The sequence below is a fragment of the Ictalurus furcatus genome, chromosome 2 (assembly GCF_023375685.1).
Source record: "Ictalurus furcatus strain D&B chromosome 2, Billie_1.0, whole genome shotgun sequence".
Taxonomy (NCBI): Eukaryota; Metazoa; Chordata; class Actinopteri; order Siluriformes; family Ictaluridae; genus Ictalurus; species Ictalurus furcatus.
This window is the reverse complement of record NC_071256.1, coordinates 14,231,564-14,250,058: the sequence shown is the minus strand read 5'-3', so window position 1 is coordinate 14,250,058 and position 18,495 is coordinate 14,231,564. Positions and strand designations below refer to the sequence as shown.

At 39.8% G+C, this 18,495-nt stretch overlaps 1 protein-coding gene across 1 annotated transcript in view; it reads left to right on the top strand.

The window, feature by feature from the left end:
• The window catches only part of slc2a9l2 (solute carrier family 2 member 9, like 2), a 131,960-nt gene that overhangs the window by 29,958 nt on the left and 83,507 nt on the right, over positions 1 to 18,495 (top strand). Inside the window, 3 exon segments of the mRNA XM_053649635.1 lie at positions 1,820 to 1,918; positions 5,480 to 5,640; positions 16,752 to 16,876. Of these exon segments, the coding sequence (XP_053505610.1) occupies positions 1,820 to 1,918; positions 5,480 to 5,640; positions 16,752 to 16,876 (385 nt within the window).

Here is an 18,495-nt window from a genome sequence, read left to right as displayed (position 1 = left end):
ACATGACTTAGTACTTGGTTTAAAAACCCTTGTTGGCAATCACAGAGGTCAGACGTTTCTTGTAGTTGGCCACCAGGTTTGCACACATCTCAGGAGGGATTTTGTCCCACTCCTCTTTGCAGATCTTCTCCAAATCATTAAGGTTTCGAGGCTGACGTTTGGCAACTCGAACCTTCAGCTCTCTCCACAGATTTTCTATGGGATTAAGGTCTGGAGACTGCCTAGGTCACTCCAGGACCTTAATGTGCTTCTTCTTGAGCCACTCCTTTGTTGCCTTGGCCATGTGTTTTGGGTCATTGTCATGCTGGAATATCCATCCACGACCCATTTTCAATGCCCTGTCTGAGGGAAGGAGGTTTTCACCCAAGATTTGACGGTACATGGCCCCGTCCATCGTCCCTTTGATGCGGTGAAGTTGTCCTGTCCCCTTAGCAGAAAAAAAACCCCAAAGCATAATGTTTCCACCTCCATGTTTGACGGTGGGGATGGTGTTCCAGGGGTCATAGGCAGCATTCCTCCTCCTCCAAACACGGCGAGTTGAGTTGATGCCAAAGAGCTCTATTTTGGTCTCATCTGACCTCAACGCTTTCACCCAGTTGTCCTCAGAATCATTCAGATGTTCATTGGCAAACTTCAGACGGGCATGTATATGTGTTTTCTTGAGCAGCGGACCTTGCGCGCGCTGCAGGATTTCAGTCCTTCACGGCGTAGTGTGTTACCAATTGTTTTCTTGGTGACTATGGTCCCAGCTGCCTTGAGATCATTGACAAGATCCTCCCGTGTAGTTCTGGGCTGATTCCTCACTGTTCTCATGATCAATGCAACTCCACGAGGTGAGATCTTGCATGTAGCCCCAGGCCGAGGGAGATTGACAGTTCTTTTGTGCTTCTTCCATTTGCGAATAATCACACCAACTGTTGTCCCCTTCTCACCAAGCTGCTTGGCAATGGTCTTGTAGCCCATTCCAGACTTGTGTAGGTCTACAGTCTTGTCCCTGACATCCTTGGAGAGCTCTTTGGTCTTGGCCATGGTGGAGAGTTTGGAATATGACTGATTGATTGCTTCTGTGGACAGGTGTCTTTTATACAGGTAACAAACTGATATTAGGAGCACTCCCTTTAAGAGTGTGCTCCTAATCTCAGCTCGTTACCTGTATAAAAGACACCTGGGAGCCAGAAATCTTTCTGATTGAGAGGGGGTCAAATACTTTTTTCCCTCATTAAAATGCAAATTAATTTATAAAATTTTTGACATGCGTTTTTCTGGATTTTTTTGTTGTTATTCTGTCTCTCACTGTTCAAATACAACTACCATTAAAATTATAGACTGATCATTTCTTTGTCAGTGGGCAAACGTACAAAATCAGCAGGGGATCAAATACTTTTTTCCCTCACTGTATATATATAATGTGTGTGTGTGTGTGTGTTTTTGTGTGTGTGTGTGTGTATATATATATATATATATATATATATATATATATATATATATATATATATATATATATATATAGTAGAACACAGAGTGAAAGGTTTTCCCAGACCACTATCCATGTTTATTCTTCACTGTTTTCTCCTCAGATCTTCTCAATCGAATTATATTTGCATGCATGAAAGATAAGGCAATGAATTAACTGTATTCAGTGAATTAACCGTATTCAGCTGAATGTCTTTACTGGATTTCTTAAAATCTGATGGCACATTTAGTCCTATTTCAGATATCATGAAAGGAATAGCATGAAAGGAATGGTATGATTGCTGGATATTCCGTGTAAATGTAAAAGCCCTCATTGTTGTGTGTGTGTGTGTTTGTTTGTTTGTAGCGATTGACGCGATGTGTACTCAGCGCAGCATTTTTTGGAGCTCTTGGCTCCTCCTTCCTGTATGGCTACAACCTGTCTGTGGTCAACGCCCCCTCCAAGGTCAGTCACCACTCCACAATTCTCTTCTAATGCTTTTCAAATTTTATTCTACTCTAGTGTTGTCTATTCCCTGCACATGCTAGTCTATGTTTTTGTTTAGTTTGAAATCAATTTCTAAAATGGACGTCTTTATCTGTCTTTTTTTATCTGTCGTATCTCATAACCAGATACAGCCGCAACCATGCCGTACACATAAAGATGATAGTATTTGGCATTTAATCTGACGTTTCTTCGATCTAATTAAAGCGCCTAAATATCTGCAACCCCCTACTATTGAATTGCCATCAGAGCCCTCTTCCTGTGTGCGTGTGTATTTGCGTGTGTGTGTGTGTGTGTGTGTGTGTGTGTGTGTGTGTGCATGTAATTGGGCACATCTGGTCCTCCCTGGCTTTTCATTGACTTGCGCAGTTGGGATTCACGCACACTGTCTCTCTGTCTCTCTCTCTCCTCTCTCTCTGTCACTTTCTATCTCTCTCTGTCTCTCTCTCTCTCTCTGTCTCTCTCTCACTTTCTCCCTCTTTCACTCTCTCTCCCTGTCTCTCTCTCTCTCTCTTTCTCTCGCTTTCCCTCTCTTTCTCTGTCTCTGTCTCTCTCTCACAGACACACACACGAACACACGCACACACTGACGAGCAATTGAAAACTGTAATTATGATAACATAATATTTTAACATAGTTTTTATTTATTATTTAATGATGAAATTGTAAATTTTTTCAGTGGATTTTGTCTGTTCCGCACTGGACGGTAAGCAACCACAACATGCTTGGTGTTAAATTTAAGAGAACACTTAACAAGCTATAGACGCTTATTGTTACTGGAACATGTCTAACAATTTAGGTAGCTACCATATAGCTTTTAAAATAACACTCCACCCTGAAACGCATTAAATACGCTTATATGGAATTTTGTGATTTGTTTATACTGATGCTCCTTCGTTTGTTGGTGCTGTATTTTTGTTATTCTCTTTTTCCCCTTCATCAATTTCCAACAACATTTAAATGTCATATCATTGACTATGTTTAAATGGACAGCAGTAATCTTATTACTGATCTTATTCTGAATAAGACAATATTGTGATTTAAGGTGTTTACATGAGTCGCATTTAGAATACTACTTTCATGTTCCCGTTTTGCATGTTATAAATCATAGATCGATTAAAAGCACACGTCATTACGTCACCGCACCACGCCGTCTGACATTCCCTCCAGAATTTCACGTATCGACATACAGTTCGTCTTCGTTATGGTACCATATACAGTTTTGGGTGTTTCATTTTTAATTTTACGAAAGCTTCAAGTGCAGTTGATTATTTGTCGTGCTATACATGCAAATAGACGACTGCTTGAAGCCGTGGGCTGTGTCCCAAAGCGCATACTTACCTACTATATAGTAGCTGAAATACATGTATCTCGCCTACTATATACATGTATTTCTCCTACTATATAGTAGGTAAGTATGTGGTTTGGGACGCAGCCGTGCTCTCCTGTTTGCCATCAAATGGTTGAGCACTGCCGTGTGTGTACGGGTCCTGTCGCAAAATGCGGTGAAAACTCCCACACGACGTTAATAATGTGATTAAGGCGTGTACATGTCTGTAATGCACTTCAATAAGGTGACTAAAATAGGAATGCTCCACATGTCTTAATTCCATTCGTGTTTACTTCTAGTACGGCTTTAGTCAGATTAAGGTCATCAAACATCGCTGTTTACATGGTAGTTTCTTAATCAGGGTATCGTCTTAATTGGGTTAATATCGGTTTAATTTTGTCCATGTAAACGTACTGAATGAGAAATCCATTGTAGAATTGTGCAGTCAGCAAAGGCTGGACTGAAAGTTCCAGAATGCAACACAGTTTACAGACAGCAACCCCACCAGCAAAAAATGGTGGCAGATTATAAACAGCCTAAGTGAGAGGTCTAGCCAAAACGACATCCCTGTAATTGAGGAAAACATTAGAGTGTGTATCACTGCCAAGGACAGGTCAGAAGTCTTCTGCAAAATCTTTGCTGAAAAAATGCAGATTGCCTTCTGCTGCTGCTGATGATGCCCCAATCCTCGAAAAGGAAACTGAAGCCACGCTAGATACCTTCAAGTTTTGGCTGAAGCTAATTCTCAAACAGCTCGGGAGACTGAAACCAGATAAGGCCATTGGACCGGACAAAATCTCTGCCAGAGTCCTGAAAGTGTGCGCTGCAGAACTTACTTTCACCTTTTCAACATTTGTCTCAGGTATGACGGTTTTCCAGCTCAATGGGAAGTATCACAGGGATTCTAAATCGGACCCAACAAATTACCGGCTAATCTCGCTGCTTAGTATCATTAGTAAGGTAATGGAATCAGTTGTGCATGACCAGCTACAGAAGTACCTTCTAGAAAACAACCTGATGTCATGCAGGCACAGTACAGCTGACCTTCTGAATATCCTCTCCCAGAAGTTTAACCAACACTGAAGTGTGGCATAATGGCTTCCTATCCAGATTTAAGACAATGGGGATCAAAACAAAGCTCCTCACCTGGATCAACAGCTACTTCTCTGGAAGGTCCATTTGTGTAGCACTTTCTGGGTATAAAGTTTTAACACTACATCGGTTAACACTTCTGTCCCCCAAGTCTCTAAACTAGGCCCTCTGTTATTCTCAGTTTTCATCTGTGATTTGATAAAGGTGTGTGAAAACCAGATTCCTATATGCTGATGTAGACCTAGAATCTACCTCTACAGCAGGTACAGACAAGTCTGAATGCCAACTTAGAGAGGATGAAGGACTGGGTTGATAAATGGAAGCTAATATTTGAGGCCTTGGGGCAAGGCCATAGTTATCTCCAGAAAACGAGTCCCTTCTCAAATCAGTCTCGTCCTTGAATTATGTCAACTAGCTGTTCATAAACACCTAGACATCCCGGGGCTTACATTTGGCAGCAAGATAGGCACATTTCAAACATCACAAAGAAGGCTGGGCAGAAGCTTGGTGCCCTTAGGAAGGTCAGCAATAAATTGTATGTGTGTACAAGTCACAGGTTCGGCTTATTATGGAATATACATCACTTTCTTGGATGGGTGCATCCGCAACTTCTCTGGTGGCCCTGGATAACACACAAAGGAAAGCAGTTGATATCATAGGTCCTTCACAAGAAAGTAAATTTATGCAAAGCCTTCAATTCAGGTGACAAGTAGCAGCTGTGTCTGCTCTCTATAATATCACTCAGACCCATTGACCCATTAAAGAACCATTGACCTCTAGACTTAAAGGCATTATATTGCTCCCACCGCCATATACTTGTGTTGGCCCACTAGAGGGAGTGCCTTGACACCCCAGCATGCTCTGTCTAATCCAGCCCATCAGGCTCAGGAACAGTCAACATTTCCTTCTATGACTAAAATGACACGGATCAGCAATTATTTCTCCACTGATGTTGGTGAACAGAGATCAGTGAAGCAAGGAGACTGATGTGTTTAAATGTCAAAATTTTACCATGTGAAGGGTTTTCTCAAGCCGCCACACAGTTGATTATTCATTATTCACTGGTGTGTGTATGTGTGTGTGTGTGTGTGTGTGTGTAGGATATAAAGGCATTCTACAACTTGACGTGGATGACGCGCTATGGTGAGCCAGCAACAGTGGACATGCTCACTTTGCTCTGGTCCATCACTGTGTCCATATTTGCAGTTGGAGGCCTGATGGGGGCGCTCACTGTCCCCTTCCTCATTAAAGTACTGGGCAGGTAACACACACAGATTGTGCAGGTTTCTGACACACTCCTTTAGCTGTCTATATGTCATTATCACTTTGTCTTTGTGTCTTTTTCTTACTCTCTCTTTTTCTTTCTGTCTGTTTCCATTTCGATCTGTCACCATTTGTCTCTTTCGCTTTCTTTCTCCTTCTCCCTACTGCTTTATTGGAATGGCTGTCCATATTACAGCATCACAAAAAAACTTCGTCTCTGTTACGGGCCCACAGTATACGTTTTTGTCCATGCCCATAATTCATCTCTAATTCATAATGTAGGTCTAACAGGACAAAAATTTAAACTGTCACTCTTTATTCTTTCTATTTGTCTTTTGTCTGTATAGCTTTATTGAACGGTTGTGCATATTACAGCATCAGCAAACAATGGGAAGCCCAGATTGGTATTGACATTACAGTCGAACATTTCCTGAAATGATAAACATTAATGAGAGCAGAAGTACACAATAATACGATCACAATAATACAGTAAGTATTATATAGTACACAATAAGATCAAAATAATACAGTAATTGAGGCAGGATAGAGCTGTGCCGATACAGTGAGGGGAAATAACTATTCAGACACTTTTGTTTTTGTGTTTTAATATACGTACTTCCAGTGCATATCACTTCAAATTTGTACATACATATGAAGTATATATTTAAAGGTTTCATGAAAAGCCAATTTCTAGATATTAATGCTGCAAACAATGTTTTTGGGCCATTGTTTGCAAAGATGTATGAACAAGTAGCAGTCATGGTGAAGGTAAAGGAGATTTCTAAGGTTCTCAGGGAGAATATTTTTAACCCTTTCTCCCACTGGTACACTGGCGTTCCATTCCACCAGCGGAATGGAAATTGGCTTATCGGACATTTTCAATCAGTATAAACAAATTAATTATTTTATTGCCACACAAGTCTGTGATAAGATTAGTCAGGACACTGTTGGGTTTCTGTGTATAAAGTATTGTGATTCTGTGTTTAGCTGTTGGTGAGCAGGGTCGAAGGGACATTGGTACAAAGATGGCGCAAAGATAAAACTGACAGCACGATTTTGATAGTAAAACACTGTGTGCAACTTGAAGCTCTGAGTGTCTACTTTCATATGAGCCATTAACCACTACTGTAGATTGTGATTTCACAAATAAATTCAATGCTGAACATGGGCATCCCCAAAACAGGTGGAAATCCTGCCTCCCCTCCTGTACCCCGGTTTCCTCCTCCAAAGACATGCATTGTAGGCTGATTGGATGTATTGTGTGTGATTGTGCCCTGTGATGGGTTGGCACCCTGTCCAGGGCGTCCGTCGCCTTGTTCCCCGAGTTCCCTGGGATAGGCTCCAGGCTCCTTGTGACACTGTGTAGGACAATCAAATGGATGGGTGGACGTACAGATGTGTGGATTTTATGTTATTTTCCTAACCAGAGCGTCTTTGTTCCTGAATATCAGGCATATAATAAAATGCAGAGTGACTCGTCTTGTCTTAATAATCACATTTGGATGATGTCTCGCTGAGATGGGAGTAATTTAAAACTCCTTAAAAACAGAAACGATTAAAAAACATTGTTCCAATAACCCCTCTCCAGGGACGCACATAACTTATAAAGATGCCATAGGATACATGACTAGGGTTTTGTAGCACAATGCCACTATTTGTATCTTTATTTGTTTAGTGCTCCAGATGCTATTTAGTGCTGGAAGGAAATACTTGAAAACACTGACAAAGAACAGAAATAGAAGTCATTTTTCATTTCCATATTATACAAACAAATAGCAATTTGCAGAACATAAATCAACTCCTGAACAAGAAGCTCTGTGGAACTTTCTGGCAAGCTTTGTATCTATTATGTAATGTGACCAAGTAAGCTATGGAACTATCTTTCAAAACAACAACGTCTTTCTGAAATCAATGAACTGTTGTTTACATTTGACAACCGTAGTCATCTTATAATATTTGATCAGATTTACTTAGTTTTTGGGTTTGTTACGTTCGTGGAAAGATCAGAAAGGTTCTCTGGACATGCTTTCAGTATCTACTATGAAGCTGGGACATGCTTGCAGTGCTGAACTGTGCTCCTTTTATGCACTTACGATTTTTCAAGATCTGCTGTCAGGTGCACAGAGCGTAGTCTGCGTGGGCTATATGGATCAACGGCGCTATAAATAAATAAGAACTGCGTGCACACCACTGTTACCTTATTTCCCACACAACGACTGAGAAATAGATGAAAAATGTGTCTCACTTGTACAATTTGTGATGCCTTTGGCTAGTTTCAATTCTTTTGGTACATTTTTTCACATGTAGTTGGGGTGGGAATTTCGCTGAAGCCAAGCAGCCCTTGCCACAAGCTTCATACTCGCCACTTTTCAAGCACCGTGCGAAAATAAAAACCTCAGGACATTTTTGTTTCATTCTGCAGGATCCCATTGAGGTCTCAGTGCATATACCTCGTGTCAACATGACGCTTTCTGGTAAAAAAAAAAAGAGAAAAAAAAGAAGAATAGTGTACCTACTGTCATACAGCCAGTGTTACAGAATGCCGTAATAATCAAATCAGAAAGAGTTTCATCAATAGTGTTGATGTGCTGGCATAAGTCATGATGCGACACCTATTCTCAACTGACGGACCATTAAGATAATGTTGCTACATTCTTCTGTCTGTCTCTCTCGCTCTCTCTCTTTGTCTCTCCCTCTCTCTCTCTCTCTCTCTCTCTCTCTCAATTCCTCTCCAACCCACCCACTCACTTTGTCTGTCTCACTTAGCAGCGATGGAGCTGAAGGTTCTCAGTGTGAGAGGTTATTTTTAGTGTACAATCCCTGATGATCCATCCTACTAATGGATGTTGTCCTGTATACACACTTGCGCGCATACACACACACACACACACACACACACACACACACACACACACATATATACACCACAATATTTCATGGTGCATTCATCTCTTTAGCGATAAAAATGTGACTTTTGGAAAAAACTGTGAGCCAGGCTTTCACTTCAATTCATCGATCTGTTAAATGGGTAAATAAGACTGTAGTGACAACACACACACACACACCCTTCTACAGTATATCCTGTGTATATATAGCTCTGTCCATATATCTATATGTCTCTTTCCATAGGTCTACAGTCATGGGAAACCCTCCTTCAATTCTGTGTTTTTATTTATGAGGGCCTAAAGACCAATAGTATGGTCCTTTTTTTTCCCCAAAAAACGAAACCAACAGAAACCAGTTGATCATTGTTTAGTTCATTAATATTTGAGGGCATTCGTTTTATGCACAGCTGTCTTAAGATCCCAGCACAGCATCTCAATAGGTTTGAGGTCTGGACTTTGACTCGGCCATTCCAACCTCTTGATTTCTTTCTTCTTTCGCCATTCAGATGTTGATTTGCTGGTGTGCTTGGGATCATTGCCCTGTTACATGACCCAATTTCAGCCCAGCTTAAGATGCTGGACAGATGGCCTCACATTTTTCTCAAGAGTAGTCTGGTATAACATGGAGTTCATTGTTGTCTCAATGACTGCAAGTTTCCCAGGTCTTGTGGCTGAAAAACAAGAATAAATCAATATCCACCCCTCCACCACCATGCTTGACAGTTGGTTTGTGGTGTATTACACTGTGTTTGGTTCTTGCCAAACATGGTGCTATGCATGATGCCCAAACATCTCCACCTTGGTCTCTTGGACTGAATTTGCTAGGGACGTCCAATCCTGGGAAGATTGGCAGCTGTCTTGAAGGCTCTCAATTCGTAAACAGTCCTACTCGCTGTAGAATGGTGAATTTCAAATTGTTTGGAGATGGCCTTATAACCCTTCCCAGATTGCTGAGCAGCAACTGTTGCTTCTCTGAGGTCATGGCTGATGTTTTTTCTTCTTGGCATGATGTAGACACACCTGAATGCTCCATATATTTAAATCTGTTGTGGTTTTTTGTTGTACTTGAAGTTATCTGTTTGTATATAGATGTTGATGAGGACCACACAATTGTTTATTTAGGCCCTGTTAAATAAAAATATAGAATTGAAGGAGGGTGTACTTTCTTTTCCCCCCTGACTGTATCTATAAGATGTGAAAATGAGTGAAAACACGCAACCACTCACACACATGCACACACATACATTTTTAGAGACCATGGAGCTTTCGAAATCTTTGGGATACAGAGGGGGAGGATTTACTGTAGGGGGCTGTGTGTGTGTGTGTGTGTGTGTGTGTGTGTATGGGGATATATTAAGGCACCATCTGTACAAATTCAGATTGCTTCCTCAATAGATAGCGCAGCTAATTTAATGTCCCTGTGAAGTTTAAAATTGGACCTCAACATAAAGCTACACATCCTCCTCCTCCTCCATCATGATCCTTTTATACCACTAATGACACTACTCTGTGACAAATAAGTAAGCAATCTGTGGTCTCATCCTGATCCAAGCCCAGTCTGCACACAGGACCAAAATAACCTGAGCTAAACTCATTAAACTTGATTGGTGCAACATTCAGCCTTAACATATCTAACCCAGACTACACATTCAGTTATAACACAGCTATATACTATGTTATACAGGTGCATCTCAAAAAATTTGAATATCGTGGAAAAGTACATTTTTTTTGCGTAATTTAATTCAAAACATGGAACTTTCATGTGTTATAGATTTATTACACATAAAGTAAAATATATTAAATATTTTTTTGTTTTAATCTTGATGATCACGGCTTACAGCTCATGGAAACCAAAAATCCTGTATCTCAAAATATTAGAATAAATAATTTATGTTACAGAAATGTTGAACTTCTGAAAAGTATGTTAATTTATGCACTCAATACTTGGTCGGGACTTTAATCCTTTTGCACGAATTACTGCATCAGTGCATCATGGCATGGAGGCAATCAGCCTGTGGCACTGCTGAGGTGTTTTGGAAGCCCAGGTTGCTTTGATAGTGGCCTTTAGCTCGTCTGTATTGTTGGGTCTGGTGTCTCTCAGAGATTCTCTATAGGGTTCAGGTCAGGCGAGTTGGCTGGCCAATCAAGCACAGTAATACCATGGTCAGCAAACCAGTTACTAGTAGTTTTGGCACTGTGGGCAGGTGCCAAGTCCTGCTGTAAAAAGAAATCAGCATCTCCATGAAGCCCGTCAGCAGATGGAAGCATGAACTGCTCTAAAATCTCCTGGTAGATGCTGCATTGACTCTCGACTTGAGAAAACACAGTGGACCAGCACCAGCAGATGACATGACATCCCAAATCATTTGAAAAGTGTGTGTACTGAACCAGACTGAGAGATTAAAGGCTCAGGAAACCTTTACAGGTGTTTAGAGTTAATTAGCTGATTACAGCTCTTCTCAGGTCAACGTTTCTGTATTATAAATTCTTCATTGTAATCTTTTGAGATACTGGATTTTTGAGTTCCATGAGCTGTAAGCCGTAATCATCAAGATTAAAACAAACAAAAAAAAAGGCTTGAAATATTTCACTTAATGCAATAAGTTCCACTTTTTGAATTAAATTACGGGAAAACATGAACTTGTATAGTGCACTTGTATATAGTTTAAGTCCCAAAGTAGGGGTCATGATTTAAAAAAGGGGGTTGTGAGAAAATTTCGCAATGTCGTCTTTTGTTTTATTCATTTATTTTACAAATCAGTATTATGAATGTCGCTTTATCTATGAACACAGTGTTTGTGTGCTACTGTTGTTCAAATGTTCCTGGGAGTCGCAGTCAAACAAGCTACATTTAAAAAGTGTACATGCTGCACTAGAGTAGGAGTTCAGCAACAAAAATATGTAGGGCAACTGTGACTTATTGGGACAGAAGTCTTGAAAACAAGCTCGAAAAATATGGAGAAACATTTATTGAATATGGATTTTTGGAAGTGTGACGGTAAATGGCAAGGAGAACCCAAAATGCCAAGGCTTTGGGTAGCAGAAATTAATATAATATCTGTTTGAGTTCATGTACTCAAAAAGTTTGGGAAGGCCTAAAACATTTTCAGAGCTCTAAAATGTTTTCAGAAGAAGCTTAAACTTGAATCCAAAAATCAGACCACAAATTCAATATTATTATTATTATTATTATTTTAAAATATGGGGCTCCTGATTGGCACAACAGAAAAGCGTTTACTCTATCATCAGGAGACTGTGAGTGAAAATCCTGATCTTGCCATAGCCATCCAGGTTTAGAAGTCTAAGAGAGCAAAATTGTCCATGCTATCTGGGTGGGAAGGATGGCATACACTCTCCCCTGTCAATCACATTGATGCTAGCTAATTGTGCACATCTGTGAGCTCAGGTATGTGGAAGAGGGCAGATAGGGCTTTCCTCAGACTTTGAGCTTCATGCGTCTTAACGGAAGCATGTGCTCGCCTTCACGGTCTGTGATTAGTAGCTGCTGTGTGATGGGGGAAAGCCGGGAATTGGGGCAAAAAAAGAACCTGCACATGATGGGGAAAATGTCTAATGTACGGCAAAATGTATGTGGACACTGGTCCATCACACCCATATGTGGGTCTTCCCCAAACTGTTGCCACAAAGCTGGAAGCATACAGTTGTCTAAAATGCCTTTGTATGCGGCAGCTTCACAATTTCCCTTCACTGGAAGGAAGAGGCCCAAACCTGTTCCAGCATGATGGTGCCCCTGTGCACAAAGTGTGTTTCATAAAGATAGTTTGCAGAGGTTGGACTGGAAGAACTCTAGTGGCCTGCACAGAGCCCTGACCTCAACCCCACTGCGCACTTTTGGGATGAACTGGAACACTAATTGCTCACCAGGCCTTTTTGGGAATGCATTTATTTCTTTGTGGGAACAAGAGCCCAGTATGTAACAATTTTTACATTATAGGGACATTTGTTGGTCCCAGTGAAGAAGATAGCATTGATCTTCTATGATCGTGTCATTCATGAGTTTGAAACACCTGTGTGGAGTTTCACCAAGGCCTCGTTCCCACCTGGCATTAACATGCGTCCTGGGTGATCGGATCACAAGTGGCCAGAGTGACCTGACAGGTACAGGTGTGACTGAGGTCAAATGCATCTCTGAGAAATACGTAATCATTGTATGAGCTCTGATCATGAAGTATCAACGATGTACAGTACGAACTCCGATCACAAGTGGTCACTGAAGACACATTAATAATGCTAGGTGTCCAGGCTGTGCATCTCGGCTGTCCACTTGTGATCTGATCATCCAGGATGCATGTTAATGCCAGGTGTGAATGGGGCCCTATTCTCCCCATGTCTCTGTGAGTTTCCTCTGGGATCTCCAGCTTCCTCCCAGCTCCTAGAAACATGGTAAATGGATTGGCAACTCTAAATCACCCCTAATTATGAATGAGCATGTGAATGTGTGTGCATGGCGCCCTGTAATAAATTGTTGTCTCCTCCAGGGTGTATTCCCACCTCGCTCCCAGTGTTCCTGGGAGTCAAAGTCAAAGGATTTCCTTTTGGTTACTGAGTTACAGTAATACAAAAGTCAATGAAAATACCTGACAGATATTGTAAACAGTAAAATTACTGTCTGATCTAAAGTTTTCATCCCCAGCCTATGCGGTTGTGTTTCATGTCTCTCTGTTTTTTTCCGCATTGTTATTTGATTAGGACAGAAACTTGCACAGCGGCTTCGCGTTCAATCGATTCTCCATTTGTTAGCCGTTGTCAGACTTTCAATTTTTCTGTTGCTTGACATTCACTGATTGCTTTTGTTGTGAAGGATCTGACAGTGTGGGATTGAGAACGCACACACACAAACACACACAGGCAAATAACTATATATATATATATATATATATATATATATATATATATATATATATATATATATATATATATAGATATATAACACACACTACCCGTCAATCAAAAGTTTAGACACACTCGTTCTTTATTTTATTTTTTCCCCATATTTTAGAATATTAATAAAGTCATCAAACTCTGGAGTAACACAAATGGAACTATGGGTATTATATTCTTATGAAAAATCCAAAATAAATAAAAATTATTTAATATTAGCATCTTCAAATAGACCCCCTTTTTGCCTAGAATTTCCAGAAATGTATTCTTGGCATTTTCTCAACCGATTTCTTGAGCAATCCCCCTGAGATGCTTTTTAAACTATATTAAAGGAGTTCACACCTATGCTGCACACTCCTTTTCAGAATATTTCGTCATCCAAGTCATCCGTTCAAAAAGATCTTTTTTAAAAAAATAAAATGTTAGGCACAATTATATTTTTGTCTACACCGATTTCAAACATTCATACACCTTCACATCAAAAGATTTTTAAGATCATGAGAAACATTTCAGACAAGTGTCTCCAAACTGCCTTAGAAAGCAGACCAAAAGCAATGTCTAATTCACGCAACAGAAATTAATGCGCACACACACACATACACACAGGGTGATGGATGTGTAGATCTACCTGTAAGTAATAAATCCTTTGCACAAGGTCTCTGTAAGCACCATTACATGCCAACTGATTGTGTGTGTGTGGGTGTCAAGTTTGTAGTGCTTATATGTCTCATTAACCAAAGAGATGAATGTGACCTTACTCAGGTCACATATAACATTATCATTCCAGCCATATACAAGTATCAGTAGGAACAAAAAAATTCTCCAGGGTTCTGGTGCACATATTTGACTAACGGGAAGACAACACAGAATGCAAATTAGGCGCAAGAAGATTTTATATGCAAATTTATTTTTTATATATATATATATATATATATATATATATATATATATATATATATATATATATATATATATATATATAAATGTGTATATGTATGTATGTATATATATATATATATATATATATATATATATATATATATATATATATATAATTATATATATATAAAATATTGTATATTCTAGCACAAAATTTTATTTCACAGAAAAATGCTTGTATGTCAGTAAAGAACGCAGCATATTATGTAAGAGACACTTTTCAGAAAAAAACATAATGAAGGCTGATGGGTTTTGCTGCAAAAATAAGAAGTGAGTACGACAGTCAAAGTCTCCAGAAGAACCGTGTCTGGTTCTGCAGAATGCTCAATAAAACTTACAGCTCATTTCCTTATAAAACTGCACTAATTCTACCTGAGACTACTTTTTTATTTAGATTTTTTGTCACACCAAATATTGACTTTCATTCATTTACTACTGTTTACTGCTCTTTATGGTATTTTATTTTTTTTAAATGCAGAAACATTAAATTTCAGTATTTTGAAGGCATCTTTGCTCTACAGCATTTCTTTGCATGTGCCTAAGACTTTTGCACAGTACTGTGTATCAGTCCGTACAGGATTTCACTGAGGGGGATTTTTTTTTTGATTGTGATTGCGTTGTGTTTTTTTTGCAGTAAACTACTTGAATTGGTGAAATTGCAGTTGCATGAAGTTGTTTTGCACGGTCTTTCGTAGTGATGTTTGTTGGTAAATGAAACCTTTTAGCTGTACTCATGTACATGAGCATATTTGGCCGCAACAATCACAAAAGAACTCTGCGAATTCCTGTACAGATCATCAGAAGTCGTGCAGCATTCTGCTATACACATCTCTTTGAACGAGTAGTTAATGTATTAGAACCTGTGATGTAAGCGTGCCATTTGAATTACAGCCAGCAGTATTGTTCAAGCTGCGCTGTTACACAACACCTTCTGACCAATCAGATTTGAGAATTTGGTATGATGATAATAAATATAATAACTTTGATGATGGTGATTTCCACTTCCAGCACTGTGCCAGATGTAACAAATTGCAGAGCTCCTAGTTAGGCTACACTTTGAGAACCAGTGATTTATGCCATCATTCATTGGCTGTAAATCCCCTGTAAAATGCCTGCTCTCTACGTGTGCAAATTCATCGGAATGCACAAGAGAATTTTTTACACTTCATTTGGGTTTTTAAGTAACTTAGACCTTAAGGCATGAGATGTTCAGTCCAGCCTCACCTAGAGTGCATCTGATTTGTGATGGCGGCTGTAGGGCTAGTGATGCCTTCCATGGTGATGGGTGACGGACAGAATGACAGACATGTAGACACATTCTGTAAATCTTACACACACAGATAAGTGTGGAAGACTTTTTTAAAAAAAACTCTCTCTCTCTCTCTCACACACACACACTCGTACCTCCAGCAGTTGCTCTAGACAGTTTTCATTAAACTGCACAGTGCAGTCATTAAACTGAGAAAGATTCTCTCCAGGGTGTGTGTGTGCGCATGTGTGTTCTTTCCCCACCACTACACTCTAAGTCAACGTGACATATTGCTTGAGCCACTGGGACACTGGGAGTGCTCTCTCTCTCTCTCTCTCTCTCTCTCTCTCTCTCTCTCTCTCTCTCTCTCTCTCTCTCTCTATAAATCTCATTCAGGACAGTATAACAGTATATGAAGTTAAATACATTCAGTGGTAGTGTAATGAGTTTCCTTCCTCAGTAATTACAGCCAACAAGTTTTCTCCAAACTTCACCCTCTCACTCAAGCCCAAAATCATTGGAGACGCATATTATAGACAAACACACACAGTCTCTCTCTCTCTCTCTCTCTCAGTGGAAATGTTGAGCTGGAAAACTGTGTTATAGAGGCTGATCACGAGAGACAGTGTAGTAAAGGATTATAATGATGATAAATACAATGTGTTCTTGATGCTCGGTTTAAACCTCGTGCAGCCTTGGTCTCGGCTTGCCACAGATTATAGACAAAGAGACAGGTCCCGAAATAAGTTTTGATTAGTTTCTCATGATTATTTTTATTTTACTAGACTTGAGTGTGTTGTCCTGGCGATTTAGACAGACCAGAAATATTCAGTACCTATTTGCATATTCAGAAAGACATGCAGACAGATAGATTTATAGGCATAAGTAAATAGCCTGGCAGATGGAAAGGGAGATGAATTGCCATACCTTCGGCCTGTCATTTACATAATCACACTAGGATGAATATATGCTATTTGGATATTCACAGTCCAGCATTTAAATAATCCGCTCCCACTTTTAAACTCATTTTGAAACATGATTGGAAATAAATGTTTAACATTTAGTACGTTTACTCCCATTCTTTCTCACTGTCTCTGTCTCGTTCCCTGTCTCTCTTTCTGTCTCTCCCTGTAGGAAAGGCACTCTGCTGGCCAATAACGTGTTGGCAGTGATCTCCGCTCTATTAATGGCACTGGGCGAGAAAGCAGGGTCGTTTGAGATGCTCATCATTGGTCGCTTCATTGTTGGCATGGATTCAGGTGAGTCCTTTCCTTTTTTTAACCACTGGCCCTGTGCACTGGGCGTTCATTTTTATACTAAATTGATGTAGCCAAACCTATATTAACATACATTAATGGGCCAGGATGCATGTGTGTGTGTGCGTGTTCAGCGTGAACTTTATTAATGGCAAGCCAAAATTCAAAGTCACGGTCTAGAGCAGGGGTCATAACACAAGCAGACTGAGATAAACACCATCCATAATCATTATACTGGGATACCTCTTTGTGCATGTGTGCAAGCATAAATACTACCATCAGGCAGCTATCTGTGCCTTTCATCTTCTCACATTGTACATAATATGGAGCTATCTGCTTGAGGATAACCTCCTGTCATCTCCTCTCTTCTACCTCAGTAAGTGTATTTCTTGTATATTACACTCATTTTTCATTTAACACTACAGAGGTAAAATCATTGACTCCGAAGCTGAGAATATACACCGTTTTAAGTTGTACTCCAATGATCATTATAATATTCATTATATTTCCTTCTCAGAGTAGTGCAAGGATATGTCTAAATATGCATCTACATTGGGCTACATTTTGTGGCAGTGGCAACTCCGTGTTTAAGATGTTGGACTACTCAATTGAAGGTCATGAGTTCAAAGGTCAGCATCGCCAAGCTGCCAATGCTGGGCCCTTGAGCAAGGCTGTTAACCCTCAACTGCTCACCTGTATAAATGAGATCATTGTAAGTCACTCTGGAAGGGTATCTGCCAAATGCCATAAATGTAAAAGTGCTAAGATCTTATTAATGATCAATCTTATTGACTTGATTTAGACTAGTCAACTCCATGGCATGTGTTCTGGATAATATTACAAATCATGAGCAAGTGTAGCACTTGATACGACTGATACATTTACAATTATGGCATTTGGCAAACACCCTTATCCAGAGCGAATTACATTTATTCAGTTCAGTTTAACTTTATTTGTATAGCGCTTTTAAAAATAGACATTATCACAACGCAGCTTTACTGAAATATATAAATTCAAGATATACATTTATGATATACATAAATGTCTTTATTTATCCCTAATTGGCAAGCAAGAGGTGATGGTGGCAAGGAAAAAACTCCCTGAGACTATATGAGGAAGAAACCTAGAGAGGAACCAGACTCAAAAGGGAACCCATCCTCATCTGGGTGACACTGGATAGTGCAATTATAAATAATTCCCTTCTATAGTGTGTACTGAATGGTAAAAAAGTCGAATTGTGTATCCATAACTGTTCATGGAAACTGCAATCCTAAGCCATTGTAGCAAAACTGTTCATATCAGTTACAGTCCATAGCCATCTTCATGGTTTTCAAGTGGTGCTATCCTCAGTAATCTTATTGATCTTTAGGCTGTCCATGTGGGGCCAATCTCAGCAACAGCGAGTGATTTCCAAGTATTTTCCAACCAGAAGTAGGGCATCAGGGTGGATCAGACACATCTGGAGAAGAGAAGGGGTCAGGATCACTGGTATCTCAGGAATAACATGTGTAGCTCGACAGACACACAGATATCCATTTATCTCATTTATACAACTGAGCAGTTGAGAGTTAAGGGCCTTGCTCAAGGGCCCAGCAGTGGTAGCTTGGAGGTGCTGGGATTTG